Genomic DNA, 19,519 nt, shown 5'->3' on the forward strand with positions numbered 1-19,519 from the left:
ACATATATATATGTTCTATGATCCAAATTAGGCCTTCAGTTTATACAAAATAACTTGTGAATATGGTTCACACTGCTGGCCAATCCCCCCACCCCACCCACTGTGCATGCTGTAGGACACCCAGATCCTGAAGACATTTCTGCTGTGGGGATGGGGCATCGCAGTTTGCCACTACTGTTTTCTGCCACTAGCATCTTCCTTTCTTTTTAACACTAGTAGTGACTCCAACTAAGACAGTGTGAGAATTAGTACATGGCAAAGCCAGCAGTTGGAGTTAGGTTTGAACCACACTCATTCCATGTTAAGTGAAATATTTTCTTCTGACCAGAACAAGAGAAGCAGCTGCTGGGGGTTGGCCTAGTTTCTACATGGAAGCATAAGGAGCTCAGCATTTGCTTGCTAAGGGTGACTGGAGCGAAGTGCTCAGAAGGGTTAAAGAAAACAAAGTCAATTCTACTCAAATAAATTGCAACAGCTGAACCTGGTGGACCAGGACATCTTATTCTTTTAAGGCAGGATGGATGAAACCTGTAAGTAAGCCAAGGGAATTGTGATTCTTCTAACTTCTACTATTTATTTATTTCATGAATAGGCCATATATTTACATAAGATTTTCTCACATTTCATTTAATCCTTACAACAACTCTGTTGAGGAAACTGAGCCCAAGAGGTTCTCTCTTGCCTGAAGGCACCTAGTGTCAGGTCCCACCAAGGATTAGAGTCCCAACTTCCTAACCCCAACCCTGTTCTCCTGCCATTATGTAACACTCCCCAAGACCTAACAGAAATAGCCAGAATTTTATAGACCAAAGATAACCATGACAGTCCCTGATTTTTCCACCTTGCCCAAACTGTAGATAAATCTTGCCCAATCCAGAACCAATTCTATTCAGGGCTGATAGCACATTTGTTAAGTTCCAACACACTGAGGGAGGGACATGGAGTGGTCTCACTGGCCTTTCTCCATCCTCTGTTATGTGTACCTAGTGGCCCCTTCTTGGGGAACCTCCCTGACCCCTACCTACCTCCCAAGGCAAGATTAAGTTCCCCCTTTGATGCTACTATAAGATCCTTTGCGTTACTTCATTAGTGTCCTCACCACATGGTTTATAACAATCCATCTCTGGATTTGTGTTCCCCAACAGATTGCAAGTCCCTTGAAGACAGAAATAATATCGTAATCATCATTACCTGAAGTAGCTAGCAAAACATTGCACTGTATTAGGTATTCAATAAATGTCAAATAAATAAATAAGTAAATGGGTTACGACCGCTATTCCCACTGTGTCCGACATCTCACCCTGAATTGCAGCCTGCTGGCCTGAGAACCAACACTTCTTTAAGCTTCTGTAATTCCTTCTTCTGGAATTCTGAGCCTAGCCCTGTATTGTCAACAATATTGTAGGTTTTAGTTAAAATCAGATGGCCCAAGATATAGCCACCAGTTGAACTTAGAGTAGTGTCACGTTCTTCTGATCCTGCTGCTGTTCCCACATGTGATTTGATCCTTTAGGGAGCAACAGGCGGGTGGGCCAGTCAGCACTATAAATTAGATTTGTGGCCACACCTGTCAGAGGCCACACCTGTCAGCCTGGTAGCTATTAAGAGTCCCCCAAGTGCCAGCCCTGCCCAGTCTAAACTGCCTACCAAATGATCTCAACCAGCATATGCTACTGAGGTCCCAGAATGCCCTAGATCAAACCTTGCCGGGTTACACTCAATATGCATCAGCTGCCTGTAGAGCTCAAGGTGCTATTAACTTCCCATTGCTCAAAGTAATGATTTCATATTCAAAAGGAAGATTCCCTTGTTTCAGGATAAAGGTGGCTTTACCTGAAGATCCCGCAATGTCGACTCGTGAGTGTGGGCATCACCTTCCAGAACTGAGTATCGGTCAAGCTTTTCTTGTTCCTGCCCCAGCCAAACCTCAAATGCCTTTAGGTCTCTCTGATACTCTTGGTGCAGGCGAACGAGTTTTTCAGACTTGGTTACTGCTTCCTATAATTAGCATTTAAAATCATTAAGATAGGAATACATTACTACACATAGCGTCAATGTGCTGTAAGAGTTCACTTTTGGAATTTTAGAAAAGCACAATCATTAAATCATTGGAATATGAATGATTTCCTAGCAGAATGAACCTTCAAGATTTATGTAAAAAATGTAAACACATATTTCAGGATTAAAAGGGATCTTAAAGATTATTTTGTTGAATTAACTACTTGATCTCAAAATTCCTTATAAAATGTAACAGGCATGCCAAAAAAATGAATTTCCTTTTCCTAAAAATTCCTTTTGCTAATGAAAAAAATTGAGATTCTTATGCTTTAAATGAGGATTTGGACTCACTGTAGATTTAATTTTTCATGTGCTTTGTCTAATAAAGTAGGACGTGCTCTGAAAAAGTATTTTTATTTTTTTCGTGAAGCCTAAGTGAAGGCTGATAAATACGACTGATGATTATTTCCTACTTTAGAAATTTCTCATCATAAGATGTAATAAGGCATTGATGAGTCTTCATTATAAAGCTGGTCTAAATTTTTGTTAAATTGGCACATTTCTAAATTAAGAATTTTAAATTAAGAATTATTTTACTTTAGTGGTTTTCATATACTAACAATATTTGAAGGTTTTTGTTTGGTTTTGCAAGGGATACCTTTAAAATATTAAAGTGCATTTTGCTTCTTATGTTCTGTTTTCACAAGCCTGTTGTTCTCAAAAACAAATGAGTCTTGAAACAAGCACAGCTCCAGACACTCCTGTGGTGGTGAGTCTGCAAGGAGCCTGGTCAGCCCTACCTTGGCCCTCTCTTTGACGGCTCTGTACCGTTCCTGTAGGTCCTGGAGCTCCAGCTGGGTGACATAGTGCTCTGTCATGCCAGCCCCTTTGACTTCGATGGTCTCCAGTAAGCTGCTGTGACTCAGCACTTCTTCATTTAATAACTAGAGAGCATATTTGAAAAATAAAGGAGTTATCCATGTGCCATCAAAGCAATGATAACCATACAGTTGACAAGTGACCTTGGGTTATCTACCCATCTTTCCATCCATTTATATATCTGACATAGATACATACGTGAATGCATGGATGTATATTTATGTGGGGGTGTGTGTGTGTGTCTGTCTGTATTTGGTATCTGGTCCAGAACTTTCTCTAAGATAGGAATTCCCAATTACCTACTTCATATTTCTCAAACCTCTTATGTCCAGAAATGGGCTCCTGGTTTCCTCCCCATTCTGCCCCAGCACCCACCAAACCCCCTTCTTTCAGTCTTTTTTCAAACAGTAAATACCACCCCCTCCCACCCAGATGTTCAATCCACAATGCTGGAATGTTCCAGAGTCCTCCTAGCTCTCCGTCCTCCTATCCATCATGAAATCCTGGTAGTTCTCCGTCCCCATTACATCATGACATCTGTCCTCACGTCTCCCCAGCCCAGGCTGCCCTCACCTTTCACTCGGACTTTGCAGCGGTCTCCTAGGCAGATTCCCGGCTACCCCTTCTTCCCTACCCCTTATTCCACACTCTACCCAGCAACCTAAGGGATAAAATGCCGTAGGATTAAAAATGGAATCACGTGGCTCCCTAGCTTAAAACATGGATTATCTTCCTAACGCTGTCAGGATCAAGTGGAAAATCCTCAGGGCAGCCGACGTGGCGATGCAGGATCAGGTCCCTGCCACCCTCCAAACCCCTTGCAGCACCCTCCCCTGCTTACTCTCTGCTGCAGCAACTCCTGCCTACTGCGCCAGGTTTTCCCTTCTCAGGGCCTGTGGACACACTGTTTATTCCATCTAAAATGCTGTTTTCTCAACTCCTCCCCACACTAATTTCTCTGCATTAAATCCTTTAGGGGGTACTCTAATGTCTACTGCTTCAGAGAGGCCTTTCCTGTCCCTCCCCCATGGCCCTAAACAATCTACATTAGCCTTTTCCAAATTACTCTCTCTCACATCATGCTGCTTTTCTTCTTCACGGTACTTACCAGTGTGATTATGTATTTATTTGTACACTTATTGCTGAGGGGATGTGTCCCCACCAGCACACAGCCCTTGCCTGTTTTATTCGCCTAGAATTAGGCATAAAGCCCCCTGCATGCAGCAACTTCTTAATAAATATCGATTGAATAGATGAATAATTTAATTAATTGAGCAATTAATTATTACAAAAAATATAGATAATGATGCAGATAATTATGATTCTATTAATTTACAGATGTACAAATGAGATCCAGAAATATTAAGCGCCTTGGCATGGGTCACGTTTAGTTATTCAAATAACTTTTACTCAGCATTTGCTGAGACAAAGAGCCATGTCCTGCGGATGTAAAGAAAATTAAGCATCTCTAGCCACAGAGGGAGAGGGACGTGTAAGCACATATCCTATAAGATTAATAAACAGCTATGAACCAAGGGCCATGAGAGAACGGAACAACCAATCAAGCCTAGGGTGGTGGTGGGGATGGTATGTCACAGCCAAAATGATTTGTGAACTGGTTCGGAAAGGCGAGCAGGAGGTTGCCAGGTGCAGAGGCAGAGCAAGGACATTCTGTGAAAAGTGAAGGGATTCTGCAAAGGCACGGGGTTGTAAAGATCGGGGCAGGGTTTAGGAAATAGCGTGAGATTCAGTCAGGCTGCAGAGCGGAAGGGAGGAGGGCGGGAGAGTGAAGGAAATGAGGATGGCAGAGGAGATTATTACCATTCTTACAAACCAGGTGGGGAGATTGGGATTACACCGTAGGCGATCGGAAGCCAACAGGGGCTCTTAAGCAGGGAAGTGAGACATTCACCTTTATGTGAAGATAGCAGTAGATGGAGACAAGGAACAAGGTGAGAAATTAGGGATCTGCTCCAATTCAGATGAAGAGAATGGATCAGCATAGCCTAATGCCTGACGCAGAGTTGGAATGAGAAAGAAGACGCTGGGATAACCAGGTGTCTAATTTAGTCTATTCACAGTGACTAGATACAAATTAACAGAAACTGAGAATACAAGAGCTCGAGGATTTCTGCGTAGCAGATAATAAATACTGCTGAGGACATGACGAAATTGTGATGGAATAGGCCGTCCAATGAACGTGCCTTGCAGTAATGCTGTAAGTCTCCAAAGCTTTATGTTTGAATCCTACTATTAATAAAAGAGTATTAAGAATGCATTCTTAATATTTATATATTATAAAAATCTTTACATGCTGTACTGTATGAGTACGATCATTATGAAAAATGTACAAAAGTAGCAATATGAAAGGATGGGATAAAAAGAAAGCCTTTTTACTTCCCAGCAATGTGCAGGCTGAAGATATTGAAAGATGTTGTTACAAGGTGCTACTTTTTAAATGGTCTATACTATAAAACATGAGTCTACATGGTTTTCCTGGAAGAGAAATATTTCACTTACTAATAAAATAACCATAAACAAAAGTCCAGTTTAAGAAGCCATTAGAAATTAAACCCCAGCCCCAAATATAATTTACTTATATGTATAGCCCTGGCATACGGGTAATCATATTTTTGTCTGACTATGGCATTCTACAGAGGCCTGTAGGAGAACAAATGGAATCTGAAATCCAGCTCTAACCTTGGCTTTTCCGAGAGCAGCTGTTTTCTCCCGCAGTTCCGCACACTGCCTTTCAGATTCATTTAGACTGGCTTCGACGCCGTCCATCCAACTGGAAAACTGTCGAACATCGTCCTGATAACTTGTCCATTTAGAAAGAGCGCCTTCGAGTTGACTGAAAGGGATTTGAAAGGACAATAGTCTATATGAAGAATCCTTATGAGTCTATAATCTGTCATTGTGTCTGCTCCGGCCACTCCGGCCAGCAGGGGGTCCAGAGACCAAGAAAGGGGCTGGCTTGGGCCTGGGCAGTCTCGCCAGGGTTTATCAACTCTGAACCTAGGACTCTGGCAAGGACAGGTTCAGGAAGCAAGTTAAACCGAGGCCGATAGGCAGACAAGTGGGACTGGGTACAAACCCAAAAGTCAGTGCCCAGGGGATAGCAGACACTGGGAGAGTCCTGAAGGAGAAACCGGGAGAGATTCCCGAGTGGGCCTTTTCCCAAGCCAAAGCTCCAGGCAGGGGAGAACCAACACTGAACTTCATCAAGCTGAGCAGGACATGCAGAGCAGGCGAGGAAAAAAATGAATTACTAAAAGAAGGAAGTAAGAACCAAGGAAGAATAAGCACAGTAACCACCTTGCATGAGATTTAAAAATCAGAAAATCACAATGAAAAAATAAGGTAACATTTTCTGAATTGGTCCAAATATTAAAACTTAACTATTTCTCTTATAGATAAGTTATATATTTCCTTGTCTCAATCCAAATGCTATATTTTTAATTACATTAGTTATTTGTGCTCAATTTTATTACCATGTTTTGGGTAATTCTGCAGCAGACACTCTCAGTGCCACTCCCGCCCCATGTATACCTTCAGACTCTAGCACTTCAGCATGTTGCCAACTGGGCTTCCAATTGCTCCCTCCTAGATCTCTCAGCTCGAAGACATACTGATGTACTCTCAGCTCAAGGGCAGTGTAGGCAAGAAGTACCTGGGGAGTGTCACCCTCATGGGCAGCCCTCAGCTGTCCTCCTGACTCATGGGGGTTTGTTTCCAAATGCCCCAGCTTCCCTGCCCTTGGGTGCAAAAACTCCAAGGCACATGCTCTAAATTGGCTCCCAGCTGGATTAAGTTCCAGTTGCCCACTATGGTAACTTGTTTGATAATATGCCCTTTACTGGCTTCCCCATTGCTCATTTCTTTCCCTCTCCCCCACTAGTATTTCCTGGGGTTACCTCCAAGTAAATGACTCGGTTTTAATCAATATATCTTTACATTATGAAACATCTATTCATTTTTTGGTTTTTAAGCAGTGAACAACAACAATAAGAAGCATGCATTTTTAATTATATTAAATCACAGGCATGGTATTGTAGGTCCGTGTAAATGCAAGATTATACCTGCCAGTTTCTTTTGTTCTAAAAAAAAAAAAAAGGAAGGAAGGAAAGAAAGAGAGAGAGAAAGGGAGGGAGAGAAGGAAGGCAGGAAGGAGGAAAGGAAGGAAGGAGGGAGGGAAAGAGAACCGCAAGAACAGTGTGTTACTGCAGTATTGTACTGATCTTTCACTAATGGCTTGCCAGTGCCTGGCTGTGATTTCCCTTACCTTTTACAACGAATCCCTGCAGACGAAAGGGCCGCCCACATATCCTTCACACTCTGCAGCTGCTGCTGAACAGCAGCAATGCCTTCTGGAGAGGTATTCTGAAGGACAGATTCTCCCCTGGTCAGTAACATTTTCATCTGAATCTCTTTTTCCTGCTTCACTGATAATAGAGCCTGTAGAAACAAACACAGAAATACTTTGCCATTTGCATGTTCAACATTTCTGGCTTTAAATATTTCAGAGCCCCTGAAGATAGCAGCATGATATGCAGTTGGGTCGCCCCTGCCCTGGAGCTCTCTGGCTGCTGAAATGGAGGGTGGAGAAGTGGCTTGCTGGTGAGTGCCACTCACCAGCCACCTGCTGATCTCTAAGTGGCCTTGGCTTTGCAAGTCTTAAGTCTTCTCTGAATAATCCCTTTCTTCCAATGAAGTTTTACTTTACTGATTTTAACAACGGAAAAAGGCAGTACAGTAGAATTCATGAGTTCTCAAAGGCCGTGGGATGAAGAGTTTGTAAGTGTTAAGGTCTCCAGCACAACAAACCTATAGAAACAGATGATACATCTCCAGTTCTTCATAAGCCCTATTCTTTTCCTACGTGAGAGGGAAACTTTAATTCAAAGTTATAAAACAGTGTCACCTATAGGACAAAGCTTCATCCCTTTCTAATGTGGATCTTGCCAGTTTCTACAGACTCAGCTTCAGCCACCATTGCCACCGCTTTCTGCTGCAGCAATAAGCAACTGCTCGCAGTTTGCCACACATCATGCTGTTTCTTCCCTCTGGCTTTTGCTCATACTTTTCCCCTCCCTGCTACCGATGTCAAATCTCCACCCAGTCATCGTTGCCGGGATAACTCCCTCCATCATTCTTAAAATCTCGGTTTATCAAGCAGACTTCCTAAGAAATCTGCTCTGGCGTTCAACCTATATCTCCTGCCCAGTTCCACTCCTCGGTCTTTAACACCATAAGCATATCTGTATCTGCTGTTACTGTCCTCTGTATTTCAATCTCCAGGCCCAGAAAATGAAATCCTTGAGGGTGAAGACCATATTTTATTCATCTTTGATTCGCTGGTGACAAGACACTGTGCCAGTCTTCTCTAGAAGGCACTCTGTATATGAATGAATGCAGATTAATTATTTTCATCACAAATGAAAAATTGAACTTTTGCATTTGTGATGCAAATTTTGGGGTGGGAGAAGGATGAACTAAATGATACCAGCAGGCAAGCGAGCTGCGTAAGATGGGAAATGTTTTGCCCTTCAAAATATTGTCTCAAAATAATTGTGTTTGTAAGGTAATTTGAAACTAACCCCTTATTTGGCTATCAAGCAGATAACCACATTAGGGTTTTATTATATTTTTTGGAAAAAAATTGTGAGTGAATATGTCTAGAGTGAAATAATTCAGGAATGCTCAGGCATGTCCGCCCGAGGTGGACAGTATCACACGGGCAAAGCGCTCTGAGATTTGTCATGGGGAGAGTGTGACGTGACCATACCAGGCAGACGGAGACAGGAAATGTTGAGAAAAACAAATGCTGTAAAGTTGGAACTATTTCTCTAAACATGCATACCTCAAGCTTGAGTATCCTGCTGTCCAGGACACTTTTGTCAGATGTCGGGTGACAGTAAGAATCCAGCATGTGAACTGCATCCGTCATCCAGTCTTGCAATTCTTTAATGCCGAGAGAGAACTGATTGTGCTCTGCAACAATTCTGTCCAATCTTGACACTTTCTCCTGGAAATGACAGAAATGGTTTTCGAGCTGTCCATTCCACAGAGACTCAAGGTGTAAAGTTGATGGTTTGTGTGGAATGACTACGATCAGTCAGAGCTTCATATGTTGCACACGTGATACGAGTCAGCACTCATTCTATGAGATATGTGAACTATCTTTCTAAATAGTAAGATTATTAAAATAACTGGGCCAAAAAGCAGAAAAATTACAATTTACTTCTCCTCACCTTCTTTATGACAGTTAAGATTTCTTTTATCAGTAAAATTTCTGCCTGATGCCTTATCTGGGAGGGAAATCAAAGTAGTTTCTAGTTTTCACATATCATGTTTGCCTCAACTGACACCACATTCCCACGTGACCCACACTACAGCCAGAGTTCTGAAGAATATTATAAAAGAGATTTTATAATATCTCTAAATTTTAACACTTGGAACCATATATGTGGTTTCGCTTATTAATTACAGGTCATGTCCAACACAGTGAAGACTTTATAATAGTCTATAGCTCTTAAAGCATTAAAATATCTACTACTTATTGGTATCTAAATAAATACAAAGGAATAGAAATATGTCCTTAATTCATTCTAAAATGATTCATTCTTCATCTTAATTCATTGGATGTGTGACAGATTTTCTGAAGGTAGAAAAACATGGGTGTAAGAATAAACATGGGTGTAAGCATAGACTATTTACTTCAAGATCTATACTAGTGTGACTGTCTCAATGATGTATTATTGATGACCCAAATGAGCAGATGAGAAATTAGTCAACACTAAAATAGGTGAGGTTAAATTAAAGACCAAATTACAGTAGGTTCCCTACATTCTAACATCTGAAATTTAAAATATAGGAAACAAATGTTACAAGGTACGTAAAGCTCAGGATAAATCTGTGTCATAAAGTTCAAGATGGGTCTGCATTATACTAGCCGAGTGCTCTAAATGAGGTCATAGTGGGACTCGTTGACTCTTTCCTAAGCTGTTTAAAAAGAGATCTAATCAGTTACACGAATCATTGCCAATTTTGAGCTCTGCTCTGGAATCCGAACTGAAACTCTCAATCAACACCTCCTAGACTACTATATAATGAATATAAGAAATTTAGACCAATTTTTTCAAACTACCTTTATATTTAGTTCAATAAAATTTATACACTTTGGATTCATGTTTTTCTAAAGTAGTTTAATCTGAGATTCTTTAGAATAAAAACTCTGAGTTTTGCCTTATGTTTATGCTTTGAGCCTTCAAAGTCAAAGCCCTGGGAGACATATCATTTCAGTATTAAAAGGGATATTTTGTGCAATAATAGATCGGAAGTCTCTTCAATCTTTGAAACCTCCTTTGGTGTCTTCAGAGAACCACATTAAGCTGTCACACAAATGATTAACTTGGATTGCAAGGCTGGGGACACAGCGTTTAGGCGCCTCATTGCTGAGCCAGAGACGCCACCCCGGGGCATGTCAGGATGGGCGCCCTGCACAACCTGTGGCAACTGCAGTTCGGCGACATCAGTATCACACTCACACATGGACATGCCAGGCGTTACCTTTGTTAAGTTGCTTAGCGCTAGATACTGCGAAGACAGCTGCGACACTCTGTGCCTAAAGCTCTTGCTGGCAGCTTGTCCTTCACATAGCTGCTGAGCTTTCTCTTTCAGCCTGTGGAGCTGAGGCTCGTAGCAGTGTATTTCCTCAAGGACAGACTGAAAAGCACAAGCAAGTCACTATTCAGAGGCGGGGGAAAGCACATCGCACACGAAGCTTGGGACCAAAGAACGTGGAAATCAACACCGGCAAGCCATGGATCGTAGTACCCTGAAGGCTTTGTTATTTCTGATCTCCACGCAGTGGAGGACCAGAGGAAGGAAACAAATCACACCTCAGAGGAAAGTTAGAAAACATAAAATGTGTCAGAAATGGGGAAAGCACACACGGTATCCCACGGCGGCACAGTCTACCTCGGGGTGCTCGGCATGCATCTGCTCTCATGGGCGTACGGGGGCGGGACAGAGGTGTGGTCGCAGGGGTGGAGGGTCTTGTCACCTGGAGCTTCTGCTGCTCCCTCCTCTTGGCTGGCAGGTCGTAGAGGCGACTGCTGCTCTCGTGCACCATCTGCTCGGTCTTACTCAGCCAGGCCTGGACCGGCTCAGCACTTACTTCGAAGTCCTTCATTTGGATCTTTAGATTCTACAAGGTTTTAGATAGTGTCAAGGGCAAGAGTATATTTTAATAGCAAGTCCAGAGTCCTTCAGTTGGCATTCAAAACCCACTCCGACCTGGCCCCCTCCCCTTTCTGCCCTTTTCTTGATGTCCGGAATATTCCATCATTCACCTTGGCACTAACTAGTAAGCTATGTAAAAGTTTTGAACATTGTTTAAAAACATTTTATGACTCTACTTTTTTAAAATATAATTTTTTCCCCTAACTATCCAGCCCACCTCAGGGATCATACCCATTTCTCAACTTCTAGCGCACTTGTCTATACCAGTGCCTATACACTTTGTCATAGACTGGGCTGGACTGGACTGTGACTTTCATCTGAGGCAGGTGTGCCTTGTCTCCGAAACTAGACCTACAAGCTCCACGAGGAGCAGGCCTGGCTCTGACACTTCCTGGGATGCACCGTGGTAGCTTGTAGGAATATAAATAAATGTTAGGATACATTTTATTGATTTTGACTTAGGAAGAGACAAGAAATAGCAAATACATGTAGTTTACATGTTTATGTTCTTAATAAATAGTTTATTCTGATTTATAAAGTGATAAGAAATACCAAATAGTGTTATGTGCTTACCACATAAGAATGTTGTAAATACTTGCATAGATACCATGTAGGTACCCTAGACGTAAAATGTATTTGATAAAGTTTTATATGGTACCATTTCACTTTAGCAAAGGTGTCTACATCCACTATTATTTATAAAGTGCTAGACTGATGTGAATTTGAATTTTTGTTATTTATGTTACCATGTGAACCAATTAAAGGCATTAAAATTAATCAGCACTTCAGGTAGTTCTGCCCAAGAGAAAGTCCATACAGATTATCTGAAAAATCTAAGTGGAGAGGACTAACAGCTTAATGCTCCATCTGTATCCAGTCTAGGATATCTACAACGTGGGGATAATCACGTGTGCCATACTCACCTTGAGGGAGATGGTTTCGCTGTGGGAATGCTTTCAGAAGTTAAAAGTAAGGCACAAACGTAAGAAACCAAAATAACCCCTGGAATATTCCAAAAAAATTTAAGCATCATGAGGGCAGGGGTTTTGTTCTGTTTTATTCTCTGCTGTAGCCCTCGAGCCTACACTAGTCCTTCACAAGTAGATGCTTGACAAATATTTGTTCAATAATTACATACATTCATAAGTTCAAACTGCTTCCATCTTTGGGTTACTGGAGTCTCATGGGGTCACTGAACAGGGCAAAGTGGGGGAGTATGATGAGGAATTTAGGCTCTGGAAAGAAAAGGGACTGAGGGACAGAGCATTAGGGGTTCAGTCCGGGGTCTAACACAGAAAGAAGCTGGGTTCTTTTCCTAAGGAGCACAGTCACGGATCTGAGCACAAGGCCTGGGTAATCAGAACAAGGATGAGCTTCATACTAAGTTCTAATGTTCCTCCTAAACTCCAGAAGTTCCTCATATACTTTCTGCCTACAGGGGTGGGCAGACATCCCACTGAATGTTCACTCTGCATATTTTCCAACTATGTCTCCAGTGGCTTCAGTGACCACCTACGAACTCTCAAAGCCCCACATTTACAGAGCTGTGTGTACACAACACTTTGAGACAGAGTGCCTGGGTTTGAACTTGTCTCCGTCTCTTACTAGCTGTGAGACCTTGGCAGGTTATTGAATCAGCCTGTGCCTTACTTGCTTCATCCACAGAATAGAGATAGGCGAGCTCCTACCTCCGTGAATGGTCAAGAGGGTTAAATGCAGATTGCTATACGTTAAGTGCCTGTGACAGTGTCCAGCATGGGTGATTGTCCATTATCACTGCTATTCAGCTCTACCGTCTCTCTTGAGCTCTACACTCACGTTAACTGCTACCTCTTGGTCATTAGCCCCTAAATGTCTGGAAGGCACATAAAATTTAATGTATATTAAATTGAGTGAATTTTTGTTATCCCCTCCAAAACTACTTTTCCTTCCATATTTATGTCTCAGGTAATGGCATCACCATTTGTGCCATCTTCCAAATTAGAAACTGAGGACTCAAACTTAACTTTTCTCTCTTCTCTATGCCCCTCACCTAATTAGTTACCAAATCCTGTTGTGTTTTAAGAGATTCTTTGTCCTATTATTATTTTCTTCATGCAGGCCCTCGTCTCTGTCATCTGGATCACTATGAAAATCTTTCTCTGGTCTCTCAGTAACTTACTATTCCCCGTCCTGGTTTACACTGTGGTCAGAGAATTGACATGTTTATCTCCAGCTAAAAGACCTGCAGATTCCTCACTCAACCTTTCCCACCCGGGGTCTGAGAGAATCAAATCCTAGTTCCCTAAAGCATCCATTGAATATAATGAATTAACTTCTCTCCTAAGCATTTAGAATAGGATGGGTTATGTTTCATTTTTGGGAAAACTGTGTCTGGGATTCAAATGAGAAACCCTAGGGTGAGAGTCCAGGTCAAATTGCTTAGCACACAAGACATTTCACTACCTGGCCCAATCTTCACCTCCAGTTTTATCTCTATTGTTCTTCTTGCAAAACCCTATGTCAGTGTCAAACTTCTCCAAGTTTCCTATTCATAGTTGAGGCCCTATTCCTTCAATTCCTTCCAGGCGAAATGCATGTCAACTTCAGCAAATTCAAAGAACACTTAGCCATCAAGATTCAGTTAAAATGTCACCTCTCTGGAAACCTTCCTTGGTTTCTTCACATAGAGTTAGTGGCATCTTTCTATGACTCGCTATTAACCACTGAACGTACGTATATTATATGGCAATAATTTTTTATATACTGTTTCTGCTCTAAAAAGCATACTCCTTGAGGCAAGGCAAAAGACTAACCCATTTGGATTCTTTCCATAGTGCCTGGCACATAATAGGCATTATTATGTATCTATATAATAGGCATTATTATGTACCTATTCCTAATAGGAAGGAGGGAGAAAAGGAGGGAGGCAGGAATAAATTAAAAGAATCACACTTAATCATGAGGGAAATAACAGATTAAGAAAACAGGCAATTCATGACCTACTTGCTTACTTTTGCCCATCTCTTGAACTAGGCAATCTTGCAATCAATGCTAGACATACTAAACTCAACAGCTGATGCTTCAGAGCTCAAGTCACATTGCATTAATGATTCCTGCAAGGTTAACTGTAAATTTCTAGGCACTACACAGTGGTTATCACTCTGTTAAGTGGAGGATGCCTGCCATGAAAGAACGGCCACCGTTACAAAAGAGAACTCAATGGTCTTGGGTTAGAAAAGAATTGAGGAAATACACATTTTCTCCTACTGAATATTAATCCTCTATTATCTTTTTCTATCTTGCATTAATTATGGTCATAATCAAATGAAGACTCTATTCTGCCAGGAAGTATTGTTTTAAAAGGAAAAGATACTCCCCATGTCTCTAAAATTTTCCTCTAAGAGAAGAATTGCTACATAAAATAGATGCTCTCAGAAGAAAAAATTATTGTGGCAATAATTATTCGATGGTTATGATAAATTCAGCTTATATTGCCTCTGAAGAAAATATTGAGGCATTTTAAATGAAAGGTTAAGTGCTACGCTGAAATGTAAAGCTGCTGTCTGTGGAGGGACGAGTCTGTGACAATAGACCCCACCATGCACGAAGCTACTTAATTGCTCAGGGAGGCTCCCTCTGCTAGCATTGAGCTATTTCACAGTTATCCAGTTATCCATTTATATTCAAAGAGGGATGACAAAAGTCATTGATAGTGGCACTCGGTTATATTAACAACAACAACAAACAACACAGAACATGTCCACGTGGTTGGCTACACTATATATACCTCTAGGGCAGATTCCTTTTGGTGGAGATTTGAATGAAAATTTTTCCAATCTTCTTTCGCAGTTGCAACTTTGGCCTGGATCCCTTTAGCTTTCTCTTTGGTCAACAGAGTACTCAGAAGTTCTCCTTTAGACACCATCATGTTTAGCTTATGCTGTCCATTCTCACTTTCGGACAAAAACTCCTATAAATAAACATATAAAATTAAGCATGATAAAATGCTCTACACTTTAAAATACATTGATTTTTCTACATATTCCTCATTAAAATCAAAGAGAAGAAACAAGTTATTTTAATTGTATACATTAAAAGGCCCAGGTCTTCCTTTAATAATCCAGCTGCAAATTATTTTATTTACTAAATTCTGACTTGTCCCAAAAATGTTATGAGCTGTCTCATATAATATTAACAATTAGATAAAAATAAACAGGAGAGGAAATGAGTACCGAGGGAAAATAAGAGTTGTAAAATAAAACAGACTCTGGCTAAGATTAGTTTACAAAATAAAAGCCCTATTGTTCTGTATTATTGATGGAGTTGGATTATGGCTTTGCCTCTGAGGATCTTAGCTGCCAAAGCAAAAGAGTAAACACAACCAGGTACACAACTCACATATGATAAAAAGAAACCATCTGCTCAGCAGAAGCACAATTATTCTTAGAAAGAGACAGGATGTGAATTTTCCTCGGTAGTCTTAATAAAGCAAATGCTATTATATGGAGTAGATTACATTTTTAGTATTTTTAGTGGTAGTTTATCAAAAAATGACAACAGGCTGGCCACAGTGGCTCATGCCTATAATCTTAGCACTTTGGGAGGCAAAGGTGGGAGGATCGCTTGAGGTCAGGAGTTCAAGACCAGCCTGAACAAGAGCAAGATCCTGTCTCTACTAAAAATTAGCCAGACATGGTGGCGAGCACCTGTAGTCCCAACTACTCGAGAGGCTGAGGCAGGAGAATGACCTGAGCTAGGAGTTTGAGGTTCCTGTGAGTTAGACTGATGCCACAACATTCTAGCCCAAGTGACAGAGCAAGACTCTGTCTCAAAAAAAAAAAAAAAAAGGAATATAATTTTTCTCTAGAAAAATAGGTGGATTCTGTATGTATTCTATAGTCAACTCCCATTAATATTTTCAAACGTTAGAGAAGAAATGGAAAGCCCAAGCTCAAGGTTATTTATTCTGACAGGAAACAGAAGCATAGATACTCTATGTTGTGGGTTTTGTTTGAAGGAACCTCCCAGGATGTTTGTCTCCATGGATGGCCACCCCCATACATGGAGCTGTACTGAGGTGGGAAGGCCAGAGAAAAGGCCAAAGCCTGTCCTCAAAAATAGTTCTGGGTTTCTCCAACACAGACAAATGGGTGAATGAGGTTTCAAAGTTCTACTCCTCAACCCGAAGCAAAATTGGAAGAATTTTAAATGGAGCCAATCTTCAAAGCAAGAGTTATCCTATTATATTATAAACCAAGAATTCGAATTGGTGAACGAGATATGGGCAATACTGTTTCAGAGCCTGCTCCTACTAGAAAAACTTCAAGCATGAGCATGTATAAATAGTTTTCTATATACATATGTCCTCTGAAAAAAATTCAAATTTCATCACCAATCTTTCGGGACTGCTAGTATATGGAATAATCAGACATGCACAGGTATGAAAGGCAGTTTCAACAACTGTGCCTAAAAAAGGCTGCTGTTGAAGGTGACATGTAGAATGGCACGATGAAGTTGCAATTAGGTAAAGGAAAGGACTAGAGAAAAAAAATGAACAAACATAAAATCTACCTGTGATAAATCTGGCTATTTTACACAGCAGCTCTGCGACCTTGCTAAATTTCTTTTATGCTATCTGTATACTGGGGATGATAATCTTACGTACCTGATATGGTTATTGTGAAAATTAAATGAGAAAATCCACTTAGGGTGCTTAGGCACAATTCAATGTTCGTCACATAGAAAGAGCTTTTATTATTTCCTAAATCCTTATTCACAAGTAAAAATAGTATGTACTTATATAAACAGACTAGTTTCCCTTCACATACAAAATCAACCATTTCAAGTGGGAATTTATGTGAAATTTCAGTTTCTTAAGCAAAACTTTAATATGCAACGCACTACCAAAAAGATCTAGAGGTACCTTTTTAATCCTATTATTACAATTAATTATTAGAATTAATTAACCATTATTAGGATTAATTGATAACGCTCTTACCTGTATTTTCTGAAGACTTGTTGAAACTTCACTAATATTTTGAGGTATATCAAAACATTTGGCGGTAGTGGTTTTTGCATTAACCAACCACTGCTGGAAATCCCTCAAGGCTTTTCGAAATCTTTGCTGTAAAATCTGTTCTTTATTCTGGCAGCCCTTGGATGCTTGCAAACAAAGACTGAAAAAATGATTTGACAATTTGATAAAGGCAAAAAATTGATAAAGTTGATTAAAATAATGTTTGATGGAATCAGTTCTTAGAATGTATACTTACCTCATTTATTAATGTATTTATGGCTTAATTAATATCATTTTGAAATTATACCTTAAAATAAACCTCTAGCATAAAAATATTTTAAATACCAATAAAGTCCATGCTCACCAATTATATTCTTTAATTAAGCCAGAAACTTTCCCACTGTATGAACTCAGGTCTCTGGAAAATCGACAAAGTTCATTCAGCTGAGACTTGAGATCCTCTGTTCTAGGCTCTGCTTTTTGTAGAGCATCTAGTATCTCCTTTTAGGAAATAACAAGACAAAGAAGGGAGCATTTACATTGGGTCATTCTCATATCCTCATACTATACAGGCATAAATTATATTACAAATTATTAGTGAGGGAGGGACCAACACATAGATTCAATAAAGAAATGAGGCCTATATCCAGAATTCCCCTTGCAAATAATAGCACTTAGCTAATTTGTCTCCTTTTCTAGTTTTCTAGCCATGGACAGACACTGTAGCGTCAAATGTTGTAGAGTAGCCAGTGATTAACTGGCCAAAGGACTGAAAATGAATCAAGAAAAAGAAAAGAGAACCTACATTGTTTAAAAATAGTTTGACTAGGTCATTGGGAGATAAGTATATTGTTTAAAGGTGAAGAGAAATCACTGCAAAAAAAAGCAACACTTATTTTGGATTAAAATGTATACAGCAATTAATTTTATGTGGCATATACAGTTAACATTTACATTAAGAATTTTTTATAATCCATAGGTCTCATTTAACTGTAATTCATTTGTTTCATAGTTTCATTCATATAGCCATCAAATATTTGCTAAATATCTGCTATATGCCAAGTATTTTGCTGGATTCTGGGACCTTCCCCACCCCCACCTGCCCAAATGAAGCAAGGGAGACACATGAAAAACAGTGTACCTAATCCAAAATGAATTCTTAGGAATTGAAGAGTACACCTCTGAAATCAATGCCATGGTCAGCTGAGTTACACAAGGTGCTTTGCAATCGGAGTGTTCCTCTTACAGAGTTGTCACAAGGAGCAAATGAGATCATGAGTGACAAACACTTAGCACAATTTCTAACACACTAAGTGCCTAATTAGTGAAATCAGCAGGAAAATGACTCTTGTATATTTAAACACTGTGTGGATAGTGCTATCACCAAAGCAACCAAATAAATTGAGGAGGAGGTACAAAAAGATGAGTAACTACTCAAATAGCTGTTGCTGTTACTATTATTATTCTCGGAGATATTTATCGAGAGATGGCCCAGATCTGAAGAGAAAGCACATCCCTCAACAAACCAGGTCTGTGTTGCATCCTCATCCTGGTAAATGGCATCGCTGTCCTCCAGCGGATGTAAATGAGAAGACTGAACAGGATCTTGGCCTCTCCCTTTGTTTCCCTTCTCACTCCATGAAAGGGACACCCAGTCTAGCCTCCTCTGTGCCTTAGCTCGTTTCATCACGCCCGTCTTTGCCTCTGCATGTTGACTCTCACAGACCCATGACATCTCCATCATTTCTTTCTGGAATGGCACAGAATCCTCCTAATTTGCCTACTGTCCTCTACTTTCCTCTCCTGTGATTTCTCATTCCTCAGTAATTCTGCATTTTGGTGCTGTTCCCCTCTCTCACCTATCCAGTCAAGTTGTAATCATGCCCCAAGACTCAGCTCAAATAATGATTTGCAGTCGAATGTTTATGGCAGCACAATTCACTATTGCAAGGATGTGGAAACAACCCAAGTGCCCATCAATTCATGAGTGGATTATTAAAATTTGGTATATGTATACAATGGAATATTACTTAATTATAAGAAACAACATTGATCTAGCACCTCTTATATTTTCCTCGATTGAGCTTGAGCCCATTATCCGAAGTGAGGTATCACAAGATGGGAAGAATAGGCTCCACATGTACTTGCCATCAAATTGGCACTGACCGATCAACACTATGGTGATCACAGGGTAGTAATATTCTCCAGGGATTAGGGGGTTGGGGGTGGTAAACTCACAACCAATGGACACGGTAAGTGTTGCAGAGAGGAAAGGCATGCCTCTAATCCTTACCTGGGTTAGGCAAAGACATAAAATGTAACCAAAATGTTCGTACCCTCATAATATCCTGAAATAAAAATAAATTAAAAAAAATGATTCCTCTAAGTCTCCTCTGC

At 40.4% G+C, this 19,519-nt stretch overlaps 1 protein-coding gene across 1 annotated transcript in view; it reads right to left on the bottom strand.

The window, feature by feature from the left end:
• SYNE1 (spectrin repeat containing, nuclear envelope 1) overlaps positions 1-19,519 on the bottom strand; it is a 534,160-nt gene that overhangs the window by 275,133 nt on the left and 239,508 nt on the right. The window contains 10 exon segments of the mRNA XM_012646782.1: positions 1,834-1,998; positions 2,799-2,942; positions 5,578-5,731; positions 7,163-7,335; positions 8,741-8,905; positions 10,450-10,605; positions 10,946-11,089; positions 14,894-15,076; positions 17,105-17,282; positions 17,487-17,623. Of these exon segments, the coding sequence (XP_012502236.1) occupies positions 1,834-1,998; positions 2,799-2,942; positions 5,578-5,731; positions 7,163-7,335; positions 8,741-8,905; positions 10,450-10,605; positions 10,946-11,089; positions 14,894-15,076; positions 17,105-17,282; positions 17,487-17,623 (1,599 nt within the window).

This window comes from Propithecus coquereli, unplaced genomic scaffold (genome assembly GCF_000956105.1).
Source record: "Propithecus coquereli isolate 6110/MARCELLA unplaced genomic scaffold, Pcoq_1.0 Scaffold25, whole genome shotgun sequence".
Taxonomy (NCBI): Eukaryota; Metazoa; Chordata; class Mammalia; order Primates; family Indriidae; genus Propithecus; species Propithecus coquereli.